The sequence below is a fragment of the Eumetopias jubatus genome, unplaced genomic scaffold, assembly GCF_037043125.1.
Source record: "Eumetopias jubatus isolate StellerSeaLion01/CBP00866 unplaced genomic scaffold, mEumJub1_p1.0 scaffold_8, whole genome shotgun sequence".
Lineage (NCBI taxonomy): Eukaryota > Metazoa > Chordata > Mammalia > Carnivora > Otariidae > Eumetopias > Eumetopias jubatus.
Window position 1 is genome coordinate 58249393 of NW_028274814.1, and position 17305 is coordinate 58266697.

General features: G+C 35.5%; 1 protein-coding gene across 5 annotated transcripts in view; it reads right to left on the minus strand.

Annotated features, from left to right (window-relative positions):
• Positions 1–17305, minus strand: part of ABCC9 (ATP binding cassette subfamily C member 9) — a 134745-nt gene that overhangs the window by 97511 nt on the left and 19929 nt on the right. For 4 of the 5 annotated variants that reach the window (XM_088025571.1, XM_088025570.1, XM_028113216.2 and 1 more), the window contains exons 4-10: positions 15234–15400; positions 13785–14027; positions 11709–11903; positions 9601–9753; positions 8806–8961; positions 6722–6856; positions 4595–4757 (exon numbers count right to left, since the gene is read on the minus strand). In XM_088025571.1, coding sequence (XP_087881697.1) covers positions 4595–4757; positions 6722–6856; positions 8806–8961; positions 9601–9753; positions 11709–11903; positions 13785–14027; positions 15234–15400 — 1212 coding nt within the window. Of the gene's footprint in view, positions 1–4594; positions 4758–6721; positions 6857–8805; positions 8962–9600; positions 9754–11708; positions 11904–13784; positions 14028–15233; positions 15401–17305 lie in introns of those variants that run through there. The other variant, XM_088025572.1, reaches the window with a different exon arrangement.

Sequence of the window (17305 nt, forward strand, 5' to 3'; positions counted from 1 at the left end):
AATTAATCATCTATTATTACTTTAACTTCCCTTAAAGACAGAGAGAACCAAGTGCATTAAATAACATTTTGTCCGGAGTCCACAAACATTGCCCTGTTGGTATTTCCTTGTTTAAAGTCGTATGAGTTCCCCTACATTAGTCTGAATCCAAAAATATTTTTTAAACATGTTTTTTTTTAAGATTTTAGTTATTTATTTTAGAGCTAGAGAGCGTGAGAGAGAGAGACAGTGTGCATGAACAGTGTGAGGGGTAGAGGGAGAAGCAGACTCCCTGCAGCAGGGAGCCCAATGCGGAGCTCAATCCCACGACTCTGGGATCATGACCTGAGCCAAAGGCAGACGCTCAATTGACTGAGCCACCCAGGAGCCCCAGAAAATACTATTTCTTATGGAAAAATTATTTTTTATGAACTGTTACAAACTGCAAAATTCAGATGAAATATTCCTTTAATGATATAAATAATTAGAATCCAACCAAATGTGCCTTCTTGAGAGTATTTCCAGTCTATATTTCACTTGGTCCACTAAGCTAACTTAAATATATGAAAACTGAGTTATTATGCAGCATAAAAACAAGAATTTGACATCACTTCAAGTTCTCCTTCCAAAAGTGATATTATTTTCAGTTGTAGACCTTTTGCTTAACAAAATAACTCCATCTCTTAAACCCTCTGCTTGTTTGAATGTCTCTTCAGGAACATATTGCACTCATATTTGATGAGCATGATATATATAACTGAAACAAGGAAAACTCATTTTTTAGGCTAAAATGCTAGCATTTGGGGGTCATAGTAAAACTAAAAAGCCAAGTTGATGATTTGTAGTTATATTTTTCATAAACCATAGAATTCTAGGGACTGAGGAGTAAAAGAGTAAGTGAATTGGTAACAGAGTGAAAGCTAGAACCTGCTTTTCTTGACATGCAGGAGTGAATCCAACCAAAAATCAACATCAGTCCTCATGACCACTGTACACAAAATCGGATTGTGCTTTTGCAGGTCCAGATGTGGCTTGGTTATCAAATCTGAATTCCTGTACAAGACTGAGAATCCAAACACTGCCCTGAGTTTCATAACAGCACAGATGAGGAGCTACGTTTCTGCCTCCATCTTCTTTCTCTGGCTATTGTCACCCTGTTCTTTAAGTGTATTTCTTTCTTTTCCCCTCATCATTATTTATCATTCATTTCATAGTCCATGCCTTTGAATAGGTAATATCCCCTTGATGAGGAAGGCCAAGAATAACTGCTATTTGATTGAAAACCATTTATACAGCAATCTGCACCAAGTACATGTAGCAGGTACTCTTCCTATCCCATTACAAAGATGAGAATGAGAAACTTCAGGTCACACAGCTGGGATTTAAACCAATGCAGTTGGGCCTCTCAGACTGCTCACCACCACCTTGCTCTGCACTAACATGTCACAAGCATTGAGGTATGATAAGAGTGCTTTACATGCATTCTCATATTTAATGACCATAACTACCCTACACAATAATGAGAAAGCAGCTTAGGAAGGGTAACATGCAAGATTCCAAACTAAGAAGTGATAGAGCTTGGATTTAAATCCGGATATTTCTGGTCTCAAAGCTGTATGTTCTTGGGGTGCCTGGGTGGCTCAGTTGGTTAAGTGTCTGCCTTTGGCTCAGGTCATGATCCCAGGGTCCTGGGATGGAGCTCGGCATCGGGCTCCCTGCTCAGTGGGGAGTCTGCTTCTCTTTCCCTCTGCCCCTCCCCCTGTTTGTGCTCTCTCTCCCTCTCTCCCTCTCTCTCTCTCTCTCTCTCTCTCAAATAAATAAATAAATAATTTTTTTTAAAAGTTGTATGTTCTTTTCACTTCTCCATATAAGACTCTATCAAAGTGAAGAGAAAAAAAATACAGTACTGTCTTTTTGCCTTTTACCAATGGATTAAATCCATAAATAGCACAGAACAATTTAGCAACGGAAACTAGGAAATTAATAGAATTTCTCTTCCCCCCAGATATTATCTCAACTGGCAAGAACACTGACTCGTAAAAGCAGAGATGGATCTTCAGTTCTACTAGTAAGTGTCCTGTTTAACTTTGCTTTTCAATATTTTCAGATACCACTGATTGAGTACTTTTATGTTTTAGGTACTTTTCTAAACACTTTACACACATTATCTTATTTAATTCCCGAAGACACTCTTAATACTTCCCAGCTTCCTGATGAGAAAACTGAAACTCCTCCAAATACTAACCACAGCTGTAGAGCTGACAAGTTGCTGAGACAGGATATCATTTCAGGTCAGCTTACCCTCTAAGACTGAATAGTAACCACTCTGTTATACAGCTGACTTTTTCCTTTCATTATTTTTTATTTTCTTGTGGTGCTCTACAAATACCATTTATAAAATATATATATTAATATATTATAATATTTTAAATATATATATATTTTTAAAGTAGGTTCCATGCCCAGCATGCAGTCCAATGCAGTGCTTGAACTCACGACACTGAAATTAAGACCTGAGCTGAGATCAAGAGTCAGACACTTAACCGACTGAGCCAGCCAGGCATCCTTATTTATGAAATATTTTTAACAGTTACTGAACAGTGTCACATTCACTGCCTCATTTGATTCTCACAATATACCTGTGATAATGATTTATTATTATTACACTAATTTTTAGATGAGGAAACTGACGGATAGAGGTTAGTGGGAATGAAACCATTTGCCAGGTGCTTTATATGAGATAATGAGTACAAAGAACTTGACATCGTGCCTGGAATAGAATCAACAATCCAATCAACATTTGTATCATTCATTATTTTAATCTTTACTACAGTCCTACATGGTAGACATTATTATCACCTCATGTTACAGATGAAGAAATTGGGGCTTGGAGGATATAAGTAACTTGGTCAAGGCCACACTGCCGAAAAGGGGCAGAGCTGGGATTTATAGCTAGCTCTATGCAACTCCCATAGTTCAAGCTCTTAATCACTAAGAACACTGTACATAACCATATCATAAATCTTACAAGTGGTCCAACTGGGAATTTTACACCATTGACTCAAGAATTCCTGCTGCCTATCATAAACACATGACTCTGTGTTTTTACCTTCATGATTTCTCGTTTTTCTCCCTTATTATGGCCTCCTCTGTCCTCTCCTCTTTTATATCTGACATTCAAAAACCAACCCAAATTTTATGTCTGTAGACGGACAAACTGGATTAACAACACACCTCTGCCATTTAGTAGGTGGATGATTCAAGGGAAGTTCAAGTTACTTAAGCTCTCTCTCCACCTCAGTCTTTTAATATCTAAAATGGAATTAATAGTAGAATCTAAATCATTGAGATGTTGGGAGGATTAAATGGGATGATACGTGTAAAGCCACTTATGGCAATAATTGGCTGAGTAGCTCAATATATTTTTATTGTCATTATTTCTGGCGGCATCCATCCTTCTCATGAATATTTCAGTCCACTGCAGAGAGAAATATACATTCCTCTGTCAGGGTCACCAGATTAGAGTACTATTACATAAATAATTGGATATCAATCATTCCATCTTCTAGCATTTTGACACCATATTAGCAGTGGTGCAGAACTGGAAGATAAATCTTCTTCCTATTTCATTTCTAATGCATCAGGCATCAAGGCTAGAATAAATGAGCTATACAAACCAAATATTTTCTCTAAATCTATTTAACAAACAAGTATTTATAATCTCTAAGGACTAAAGTAGTTTAGAATTCAAGAGGAAACAATATATTAACCTCCAGAATTTTAATTTGTTCAGTCTTGGGAACAATAGAGATAGGCAAAACTGACACACAAACCAAATCAAATGTTAGTGGGAGTAGTGTGGCTAAGTCTGTAAGAATTCGACTAACATAAACTTAATTATTCTTGAGAGTATTCAGTGTCACTTTGAGGGAAAAACAACAATTTTTTAAACAGTTGCTTTATAAAAATTAGAATTGAAGATAAAAGTGCTCCATATTCAAAAGTTCTTGAAAATGTATTGGAAATGAGGGTTTTATGTGAATGAAACTTGACTTCTTTCACTCAGAAGTGTTGACATTTCTTCTTCTCAATTTTCAAATATAGCATTTTAAGTATAATCTTCAAGAAAATATAATATCATAAGCTCCCAGAGAGACAGGTAGACAACTATAGATAACTTTTGAGGATCTTTGGGGATAAGAAGGTCAATAATACTATAGTCAGATCAACTTAAGTAAACAAATTTTTACTGAAATTTTACTGAAAACCCACTATTCATCCCAGTGGTAATTGATGAAATGCAGTGGTTTCAATTACAGGTACTATGCTCATCACCATCCCCATTTTACAGATGAAGAAACCAAGGATTTCAGATGCAAAGTAACATGACAAAAGCACACATCTTAAAAGGAAACAAATTAGGTCTACCTGATTCTAAGCCTACACTAACCCTGCTCTTTAAATTTAAATAGGCTCATGTGGCTAATGGCTATTGGGCAGCACATATGTAGAAAATGAACGGGCTTCCTCAGATGAGTAGAATGTTTCAGGGATCACAAACTAAAGTGAATTGGCCACATGTTTTTTAGTGGTCCTTAGAGCAATGGCAACTTACTGGAGAGTGATGTATAAAGTGCAAAGGTTTTGAGACTGGATAGTTCTTTCATTCTTGTTTCTTCTACACTTTTGCAAAAGATGTGCTCCCAGGCATATAACTTCAGAAGTTTGATGCCTTTCAATATTTCATTTGTTTTCTTCAGTCTCTCAGTAGAATAATCCTATAAAACAAAAATAAAAAAACAATGCACACAGCATCCAAGTGAATCAAAGAGGCAGGACTATATATATATCATACAGGGATGGACCAGACCTTGATTTCTGCCCGGCCCTGCCACTGATTGTGGCTTTGAGATCCCTTGGGGGTGGGGAGCAGGGGGGGAGGGGGGAAGAAGGCAAACTCTCTGTGCTTCCACCAACTCTAAAATGAAGAGTTGAATGAAATGGCCTCAAATATCTTTCCACCTAAAAACTCTTATGCTTCTGTTGCTTTAGGTTAAATAAAAGCAGTTTCTTAAAGTTTCACAATTTCCTTGAATAATGTCTGCAGATAGTGTATATAGACATTTAGGGAAATGATGCAGAGATTTCCAGTGGCTCCTCCTAACATCTAACTCATTTTATCCTCTCCTCAGCACTATCACTCATACTTAGAAGAGAAAACAATGAATGCAAGAAAAGTCAGTTTGCTTCTTATTTGGGAATGTGAGGGTTATTGTATGTTCACATTGCGTGTGTTCATATTGTGTCTTCATAATACACTTATTGAAACCAAGGCTATTACCTTTAACTTCAAGAGATTTCTACATACTTCTTCATACGCTCTTGTTTAAGGCCTAAATTAGATTTACTCATTACTAAGAATTTGGATTAACTGTAAAAAGATTTTTACAAAAGCCACAATTTACTCAACTGCTGCAAATTCACCACCTGATATTAGAATATCAGTAAGGTACATTAAGACCTATGAATTATCAAAAGGAGCAGTGCAAGTGGCCAAAAGGCAGAGAGGAGGAAGCAAAAGTAGCAAATGGCTTGGTTTTTATTCATCTTCTGGTCTCTACAGGGTCTTAGATGCCTATCAAATGATTGTTGCACGAGTAAATGAATACAGTATGGTGAGCTCAATGAAAGACAGATGTTTGAGGATAGTCATGTCTCCACTTTGTGCCCCTCTTCCTCACCTCTCTGTATTCACGTCCTGAAGTAAAGAGGGGTAGATGGCTCAGACAAAAGATAATGAGCAGCCTCACCTGGAGCAGCAGAAAAACAAGTGATGGAAACCACCTGCATGACAGGCAACTTGCTTGTCGCAGCAGAAACTGACTTGGGGAACAATTCCATCAGTGGCAGCATCCCTACATTTTATGCCTGATTTATAGACATTTTGCTCATATTTAATCAAACTTTATTTCTAAACACGCTGTCAATAATTTTATTATTTGCAAATATTTCTTTAAAAGAAGCCAATTCTTGGACACCTGGGTGGCTGAGTCGGTTAAGCGACTACCTTCGGCCTGGGTCATGATCCCAGGGTCCTGGGATCGAGTCCCACATCGGGCTCCTTGCTCAGCAGGGAGCCTCCTTCTCCCTCTCTCTCGCTTTCCTTGCGCTCTCTCTGTCAAATAAATAAAATCTTTAAAATAAATAAATAAAGCCAATTCTTACTCAAAAAAAGCTTTTTCTTACTTGCCAAGTTGACCATGAACATATTCAGCCAGAACAGCTACCATTAAAATACTTGAATATAATTCCATAGATTATCACATGGTTTGATTCAACTTGAGGGAAATTTAACTTCAGAAGCAACAAACCTCATGCTTTCTTTGTTCTTTGATCCATGTATCCCATGTCAATAATTAACATCCAATGGGCTCAAAATACACTTAGGTATATTCTCTAGACAAGTGACCTAGAAGATCCAATGCCTTATCACCTCATGGCACTTAAAAACATCAGGAATTGTGCCTCTGGTATTTTGAGTCTAAGATCATCAAATCCACTTTTAAATAGTGTTTTTTTTTTTTTGCAACACAGAAAATACACATTTGCTGCCTAAGAATTGAAATGAAATATGATAATTTCCAAATTATTCTGAGTGGTATGTGTTCATTTCCCATTATTTTAAAAATAAAACAGCTTACTAGATTTTTCCTAATCAAGTTTCCAAAAGATGTGAACTTACCAGAGTGCTTTTCTGAGCCTCTGCCAACTTTGTAGCGATGAAGTACTGAATTGGCGCAAGGAGTACAATGACGGCTGCACCAACCAATGCGCTTGATCCAAGTAAATTATAGAGCAGAATCACTCCCATTATGATCTAGAAAGGAAAACATACGGAAAAGGGAAAATGAACAGGGGTGTGGGGGCCACTCAATGAGAGGAAATATATTTTGGTGGAAATGTACTACTTCTTCATTAGTAATTGATTAATAAATACATTTATTTGGAAGTCAACTAAGAACAGTTGGGTTTTCCTATGTTTTACTTGGGGAAAGCTAAGTAATAGGAATTTATTTTTAGTCTGATGATCTGTACAACAGGTGTCAAACCAATTTACTGCATGAGACTACAGACTGGTCCCCCGAAGCTTCTGAACTTCTAAGACAGTCTTCACATTTTTAAAAGAACATGAAATTTTTCTTGAAAATGTTATCACCCACTGTCACTGACATTCCGTATTGTCATGGAATGCTACTAGCTTTTCCAGTCAGGAAGGATGGAAAGCAGGAGGCAGCATCATAATGCAAGTGAGCACTGGATGGTTGTTTGCAGGCTAAAGGAATAATCTGAGCTCTTCACATCTTCAATGACCCCAGAAGTCACTTGACGACAAGAAGGCTTAGCTTAACTAAAACTGTGAGGAAGCTAAAGTTGGTGGTGCCCCATCACACCTCACTTCCCTTTTTAAATTTATTTCCCCAAACCCAGGGCTGAGCCACGTAAGCCAACCCTCTCTGGTTTGACACTTTCTTCTTCTTCCTTTAAAAACTTAAGATTTGACCCCACAATCTTCTCTCCCTACTTTTTTCCTCTAGTAGCTCAGTTTATCATGGCTAAAAATGTCAACTAATGAACTATATCCATGTAGTTAAAGCATTTAATCCTTGTGTGTTTGCCAATGATAACAGCTTAACAGTGGCCTTTTGGAGGCAAATGCATATATTTACTGCCTAGCCAATTAGGCTTTTGAGGGATTCCAATCAAAATGAAAGTTTCCTTAACGTCACTCACGATGCAGTCATTCAGAAGCAGCCTGAGATTTTTGGTGCATTTTAAATTATATCACGTAGGCAGCGACCTACTTGACCTGTATATAAGTACATATTGATAAAATGAGACCAAGCATATTTTAAATCTTTCCTTGTGTCATGCACTGTGCATGATATACACTTTTATTTGACTTGGATTTCCATTTAAAACTAAAAAGGCAAACACAATTTAAAACTACCATATCGTCTGTGTTATTGTATGCATTTTAATAAACGTGGCACACAGGGACAAAGGTGACAGACTGGATCGAATAAGATCTACAGTTTAAGCTCTATCTATAGGACGCAAACTCGAGGTAACTAAAAATATTCAGCATCACATAGAAGAAAGAGCTGAAAACATTTCTTTTGCTATTTTTACCCAATTGGGAAAAAACTGCATCTTTGCTAAAATGCTATTTTCCATTAAAAAAATAGTTAAATTGCCATCCAGCTTGTTAGTGTTCCTACCACCTAATAAAGTTTGACATTTTATAATACATCAGCTATTGAAACGATGGGATGGATTACAGCAATTGTTCTGCTTTAGAAATGCTATAAGAGAGTCTGTCAAAATGAAAGGGGTCAAGCCTTGGCTCTGTTACTTGACTGAATTTGGTCAATAACAGTAACAACTAACAAATACTGGATGCCCATGAAATGCTAAGCATTATGCTGAATGTGCTACACATATTAACTTACTTAGTCTTGACAATTCTAACAATTCTACGAGGCAGACACTATTATCATGCCCATTCTAAAGTTGAGGAAACGAATGTTTTGAGGATTTAAACACTCGTGCAAACAGGGTAGAGCAGATATTTGAACCTAAGCAGTAGAATTCCAAACCCCACTTTCTTAACCTATGTCAGAGCTTTTCTGAGACTCTACTTTCTTCTCTATAAAAACAGTATAATATCAGCATATTCAAAAAGTTTGCCCTTTACTGAGCTAAATACCTTATACTCCTTTTGTTTTGTTTCCTCTGCAAATGAGAATATTACTTATATTGATCTACCTGAACAGGCATTGCCCATAGATTGGGACACAGGAACAAGAACCACATGAGTTGATTGGTTTCAATGGCAACCAAGTTATTGATCTGTCCCAGGGTCATCTCACCCATGGATAAATTAGATGTAGACAGCCTAAGGATTTTATTGTATATCATGGCCTGCAAAACATAAAAACAAAAAAAGTACTTGAAGCTCTAAACGTAATCAACACTGTTTATTCACTTTTATTGAAAAGATAACATTTTAAATTTTCCTGGGGAAAAAGGGGGGAAAAGACCTACAATGCCATCTTCTTAAGTCAACCACTATCTTCATTTTAGCATACTTTCAGTCCTCAATTACATACAAACTTATTTTCTTGCGATATAATCAAAATGCATATTCAATTTCAAACATAGGCTCTAAAACAAATTGAAACAGAGATAAATAAAAAAAAGTTTTCAAAAGTTTTCTTTTTTTTTTTTCAGTAGGCTCCACACCCAGCATGGAGCCCGACCCAGGGCTTGAACTCACGACCCTGAGATCAAGACCTGAGCTGAGGTTAAAGAGTCAGATGTTTAATCGATTGAGCCACTCAGGTGCCCCAAAAGTTTTCTTACTATTACAAAAGGTTTTCAAAATTCAGTGGGTTTACTAATTAGCTCTGTTTTTTTAATTAAACAGCTCCTAGAAGTGTTGGAGTTGTAGTATCAAAGTAAAAACAGAATGAAAAATAAAATTGACTCCACTACCCTTCTATCATCAGATGGTATATAGGCATTTTCAAAAAACAAAGATCATTCTAAGTTTGTACATACCAACAGAGCTCCACGGAGGTTAATGCCAGTCTCTATGGTTACATAGTAGGAAGCCTGCAAAAATGTCCTTTGCAGGATAAGGGCCAAGAAAAGAAGAACTGCTAGTACATAAGCATTTTCAAGAAATTCCTTTGATGAAAGGGTTTCTGAAATCTTGTCCCAAAAGAAAAAGACATAAATTAAAACTGGTCTTTTCATATGACAGGTGTACAGTTCACATCTATTAAATGATACATGATTTTTAAATATAAAAACTCAGTGTCTTTATAACAGCAGTGAAATGAGCCACAACAAGGCAATTTTGGCCTTTCTTCAAGTCCACAGATACAAATTCAAACTAGTTCAATGCATAAAATCCCAAATTGATCATTAAGATTGCTGGAGATGCCTGATTATAGAAAAAAGGTCTATTTTAATTTTTAAAAAACTTGAGTCTATTTTCCGCAAAGATATATTATTCCATCTTGAGAAGTAGTAACTGAAGATCGAAGTTAATTTAGACTGTAATTTAGAAGTAGAAACCACAATACTGATAGTTGGTCAGCAAGACCACTGAAACAGAAATACAATTTCTATAGCTTTGCTAATTTAAAATAATTCTATGTAATTGACTTAATCTAATTTTCATTTATCTTAATTTATATTAACAAAATAAATTATAAATTATAAACTATGTAATGTGGCTATTGACGCTGACACTTCCAGTGACAAAACACAACTTATGAAATTGTTTGAGTAGGAATATGACTGAAGTCATCATAAGGACATACAAAACTGATTGCTTTTTGTTTGTAACAATAGTATGTGATAACTTGTTGGTTAGAAGTGAGGGAAAGGTAACACTCAAATAAGTATATCATGTCAATCTGGGAAATCTTCATTTTTTATGGTTTAAATCCATCAAATTCTATTTCTGGTCCCTTCCTCTTCTTTCATGGGGTTGCACAGAAATGTGTAAGTTCTGTTCCTTTTCAGAAAAACGTGTGGTTAATATGTGTAAGGGAGAGGGATGATAGAAAAATTCTATGTGGAATGTATGGACTGTAATTAAGCTAGTAAGGACAAAACATCACAAAAGTGCATTCAATGGTGAAAATATCTGGTTTGCTTCCATAATAATTGAGCACCAATATGCGCAAGTGACTAGGCTACACATCATGAACATAAATATTAACAGTTCACAGTCCTTCTGTTTAAAGAGCTTACCACCTAGAAAGATAAGCATATCTATAAATAACTTGCTTCATTATAGAGAACATTTATAGCAAGTGCCAAGGTGAAATAAATAGTATGTTGGACAGCACAAAGAAGAGTCAAATTCCAACCAGAATAATCAGAAAAGCTTCACTGAGGAGGTGGCATTTGATGTAGGCTTTAAGAATGCATGAAATTTTAACAGGTGAAGAAAAAAGGACAGCAAATTAGATTGAGGGAATAGAAAAGGAAAACTGATGCATCTAGACTAGAGTTTCTGTGACCCTAGGGAAATCAGCGCTTAGAAAGAAACTGGGAAGTTCATGCTGAGACTTTCTTAAGAATACAGAATAAAAGACTATATATTTATAACAGCAAAGATATAGTATCTTATACTGTATAGCCCCCCAAATAGTAGCATAATATCTAATAAAAATATTATAATGTGACTTGCCCTGTTCAATGTGAAACAGGGTGATGGCTTTTATTATATAAAAAAGAAAAATGTATATAGGACAAATCACATTGCTAATGTGATTGGTCACAGGCCTCCAAAAAAAGTGACCCAGCCACCCCTGATGCACTCATGCATGAAAATTCTTCAAAAGGTTGCTGAAAAGATCAAAGAAAATAATCAATGTGAAATTTCTGAACATGGTTTCGGCACATAGTAGATACTCATTAAATGTTTATAGGCTCTGAATCTGAGAAATAATTTTGAACAGATCCATTCAGTGAACAAATAAACACATGATTTTCACTACAAGGAAAATTATTGTTTTCTTTGCTTTAAATGCATTCAATTCTTGTAAATAAGCCTGTTTGAACGTTCAAAGAACTGCATTAATAAAAAGGAACAATTACAATGAAATCTGCCAATAATATGCTTCCTTTCAAAAGCACCACAAACTTACTCCTGTTGTGTTATTTGTCCCATTCTGGGTTTCATTCACACGTTGAACTATTCCAGAAATACAGAGAGGTCCAGCAAAACCCAGTAAGTCTGCAAGATAACGGAATGTGCTACTAAGTAGAATTGGTCGTCCAAAAGCTCTGTACATTGCTAGCCATATAGATGGAGTCCGGTTTGGATGATCTGCTACTTTTTTCTGAAAGAAAACAAAACAAAACAGATGAACCAAAATAAAACTGCTAGCACAGCAATTAATCTCAGCAACTATGGCAATTCCTTCTGATATTTCTGATGATATTTTAAGTTTATAAGTCAGTGTTAATGAGTCCCTTTAGTATAGTATGCATAATCCATAGTCCATTGCATTCTATGCAAACAGTAGCTACTGAACACCTTTTAATGGGATAGAATGAAGAGTAAATAGGCCAGATTTTCAAAGACTTTGCATTATTTTTAGCTGTCAAAGGATAACCCAAAATTCTTAAGGTCAAATTAATTTTAATTTTTTTTGTTTGTTTGGAACATGTGTATCTGTTATGAATATTACCAAATACCATTGTATGGAAAAGAAGATAGTGAAGTATAAAAATCAAGCTTATCAAAAGACTAGTGAAGATTTCTGGGGTTACTAGATCACAAGATATTTATCACAAGCTAAAGATATTTTACTACAAGCTAAACAGAACAGATCATCCCAACTTCAAATTGTTTCTCTTCCAGGTATTTCCTATCTCCATGAATAGTAGTCAGTACAGTTACAGTTTAAAGTTGTGTTAGACTTGTGTTTCCTAGTTATTTGACAAAGAGATGCAAAATTGAAGAATGGCTTATATGTTTAAGCCAACGCATGGCTTCACACATCTGTAGTGGTTTGTTGAAAGGATTTTAAGACCTGAACAATCATGATAATTAAGTATTAGAGAGGAGGTGAATAACGTTTTTTCGTTGTGGGAAGCCAACTCAATGGAATAGAATTCAATTGTGTTTCATATTCAATTCCCCATTAGATGAATAATTTGATTACTTTTAAAAGTTTATTAATGCAAGACGTTAACGCACTAAGTTCAAGCTGATCTGTATTATAAAGAGTATGCAGAACACTTAAACTATGCTTAGGCTATATTGTTAATCTTTACTTTAGCAAAGAAGTTTCAAAAATATTATGCAATACTTTTCCCAGAGGTGAAACCAAAGAGATGACTCAGGTTCATTTGTAGTAACCACTTCTTGCAATATTAATTTCAGAAGACACAGTTTTGACACAAAACTGAGGTCATTTTCATCATTTACCATAAATGCTTTGTTGTCTTGATTTAGAACAAAAACTAACTGATTCACCTTACCCTACCCCTTTCCAATGTTGTTGTGAATACTAATAATTTCAATTCCAACAATATTAGTAGATGACTGCCATATCAATTACATCTATCACTGTGGAGAGCACACATGACTATATAGAATAATAACAAGACAAATTCAAAATATCCAAAGACTCATATTTAAGGTTTTTAAAGCAATTGCTCAAAGAAAGTACCAGAAGAAATCAATTTTGACAGACATATAAGATAATACATGGAATAGGTAGATAACTTTATTTCAGTTTCTCAAGTTTGAAATACAGGCTCCAAATTTTAGTCAATAATTAATTTAGGGATTTTAGTTTATTAAATGTGGTTATTATATGATTTATTTTACCTTTATATAACAAAATTATTCACAAGATACTTGAAAAAACTTAACAATTCCACGAGTTATTAACAACATATGGTAACAAGGATTAGATATACATGATCATTGAGCTTAAGTTTTACCTTCCACTTGGTTCCAGAAAAGATAATAGTGTTCCCTCTATCCCTCCTCATGTATGAACTGGGCAATTAACACAATGTAACTTTATTTCATTGGTTCTTCTGGTATATTCTCAGTGACCCAATTCACATAACTCAAAAGTACTGGGAAAGACATAGGAAGAAAATCTGATCTTCCTTAACCATAGATATTATTTAAGCTTAGTAACTTTATACTTAACAGACCGATTTTCTACAATTATGGACATGAAAAACAGATACTAAATTACCTTTTGTTCTTCATATGCATCTTTCAGGCAAACATAATTTGTTACTGCTCTCATTGCTATTGGTAATTTTCCAATTGCTTTCAGATCAATAGGCTTTTTATGAGCAGATATGATAAGTGTGTTCATCCACCAGTATGTTGCTTTTGACAATAAATTCACGAACGGTTGAAGAAATCTCACACCCAGATCCTGGAGGTCTTCTGGAGGCTTTACTTTCTGAGGATTCATGAAGAATACATATCTCTATGGTAAGAAAAATTCCGCGGGATAATAATTAACCTAATTATTTTTCCACATATTAAAACAAAATTTTAACCTTTTCTACATTTTCATTTCAAGGGGATGAAATGTATATTTTAATACCTTTTACATTTCTTTGGAAATATATTTTGAAATGTTTCCCTCTGCTGTGACTAGATTAATTAGTTAAATGCCAGAATTTTATGTTTAATCCACTTAAGGACAATTCTAAAAAAAAAAAAAAAACAGATTGTCCCTTTAAAAGAGTTATTACTAAGAACCAGTCTTTCATGATATCCTGTGGTAAGGTCAACTAAATAAAGACTTTTACATTAGTTAGATTTTCTAAATGTGTTGACACCATTATTGAGCCACTGTCTGATAATCTGTGGTTTGACTGATGTTCACTAACTGTTTTCCACTATTCCTTACAGCTTGTGACATGCCATTCAGAGCAAAGTCAAAGTGCTCTGGTAGAAAATGAATATTGAAAAATCATTCACAAGTATGTCACACAACATAACAGCATTCTGTGATGCAAAACACAACAGGTTTATAATCACAGACCAGGCCATGAGTCTTGACTGTGTGGCTTTGGATATAGCTAGTTATCTCTGTAGAAGTTTCTTCATCAGTGAAATGAGCAAACGTATTATCTTCTTTTCATTTTGAAATTTCTAGGAATACAGTAGTTTGCTTAATATGGGTGTGCTTGGGACAAATCATGGATGATGGAATTTCCTGATGAAAACAATTTCATCTATAATATGAGCTGAGCATAATGTTTGGCACATAACAATCGCTCAATCAATATGCACAAATGAATAAATAGATTTTAGGGTCATACTGAGATTCTGGAACACTAATGGCCTGAAACTTAGTGATTAGTTCAACTTTTATACACATAGAGGATATACATTTGCTCATTCTCTTGAATAGTAATGATTTCTGGCTGACTATAATCTTTAATATTGGGGTCTTGAATTCCGGTAATTAAAAATAATTAGACACCGGGGCACCTGGGTGGCTCAGTCATTATACATCTGCCTTCAGCTCAGGTCATGATCCCAGGGTCCTGTAATCGAGCCCCGCATTGGGCTCCCTGCTCCGGGGGAAGCCTGCTTCTCCCTCTCCCACCCCCCCTGCTCTCGCTATCTCTGTGTCAAATAAATAAATAAAATCTTTTTTAGAAAATGATTAGATACCTACTCTGACCCGAATTACATTGATCTCCACAGCCATGAGGAGTCCATTCAAGATGACCATCATGCCAGTGATGCAGAAACGCAAGTCTGATACTCCCCAACCGGACTGCCAGTACTTCACCAATTTTATGGTTTTTGTAATAAAGGCCATTACCCAATACAGAAATAGGGCTGGGGAAAAAAAAGGAAAAGGAAAAAGATGCAATCTTTCCTTGATATTTTTTTAACTTCACTGAAGTTTCAATATAAATATAATGCTTTTTTAGCACAAAAATTTATTTTTCATTAAGTATACATATACTAATTACTCATACTCTTATACAAATCCCCAGATTTCCAGGTGAAGAATTTAAAGAACTACCAAAGTGATGAATGCAAAGAGTACTTGGGATTATAGACATCGGGAGTTGAGAGGGATTTCTCTAGTCACCTTATCCGAGCCTGTCAGGAAACCCAAATATAATGCTTTTTAATAACAAAGATAATTTTATTTTTTAAGAAAACAACATATATGTCCTAGGGCACTTTTGGGAGTTTTGAACTGAAGGTGCAGTAATAACTTTAAAATGCTAGTGCCTCGACTCTGTAATAGATGGGTAGATGTAAAAAGACATGTAAGTAGGAATAACCTACATTCCAGAACTTATGTGTAATTTTGTTGACTTTAAAATTGATTCTATCTCCTGGTCTTGTTTTTATTTTTTTAAGAAACCCCGATTATATTATATGAAGAATTCACAAGTTGTTATCTGCGTGACCTATCCAATAGGTAAGTGTATTGCAGCTTGCAGGGGTATGTCTAATGGTATTACCCTGGAATTATTACAGAATGCACATTAGCTATATAATGGGGTTTCTGCTTTACAGATCAACATTCAAGTAGTAACTAACTCTTCTCACCCAAATGGCTTAAAACACCACATGCCTCCACAAAGTGAAGAGAAGAACAATGATCCTACAGAACAAAGCCAGACTTTATGCAGTGGGATGAGAAAGGTAGAGATCTATACCATCTCCTAACCACAGCCAGCCTTTCTCAACAAATATGAGATGGACACAGACACTTTATTAGAAATCAAAGGTCCAGTATACTTCAAAATATGAATAAAGGTCAGTATAAATTAATATGGGATGAGAAAGAAGAAATCTGAAACACAAATGAGACAATCCACTGTACAATACTTACTGAAGTTACTGAAGTTTAAAGGTGGCCACAGCCTCCTTAGTGAAAAAGAACTGAAACTTTGGCATATAAGCTCATCATCTAACTTGTTCTAGCATAAAATAGAAAATGTCAGAATAGATTTAGAAAAAAAAAAGGGCCAAATTACATGCAACTACATGCTACCTAAAGAGATTCACCTTGGGGCACATGGATAGCTTAGTTGGTTCAGCGTATGACTCTTGATTTTGGCTCAGGTTAAGATCTTGGAGTCCTGGGATAGAGACCCACATTGGGCTCTGTGCTCAGCACAGAGTTTGCTTAGGATTCTCTCTCTCCCTTTCCCTTTGCCCCTCCCCATGCTTACACACGCTCTCTCTCTCTCTCTCTCTCAAATAAATAAAATCTTGGTGATGGGTATAAAAGAGGGCACGTTCTGCATGGAGCACTGGGTGTTATACACAAACAATGAATTATGGAACACTACATCAAAAACTAATGATGTAATGTATGGTGATTAATATAACAATAAAAAAATTTAAAGGAAAAAAGACAAAAAAATGATATTCGTCTTACATATAAAGAAACAGATTGAAAGTAAGTAGATGGGAAAAAATATACAATGAAAACAGTAAGCACAAGAAAGCACAAACAGATTGAAAGTAAGTAGATGGGAAAAAATATACAATGAAAACAGTAAGCACAAGAGTAGCTACATTAGTATCAAATAAAGTGGACTTTAAAACAAAGTATATTATCATCAGCTCTGGTCATGATCCTGGAGTCCCGGGATCGAGGCCCGCATCGGGCTCCCTGCTCAGCGGGGAGTCTGTTTCTCCCTCTGACCCTCTTCCCTCTCGTGCTCTCTATCTCTCATTCTCTCTCTCAAATAAATAAATAAAATCTTTAAAAAA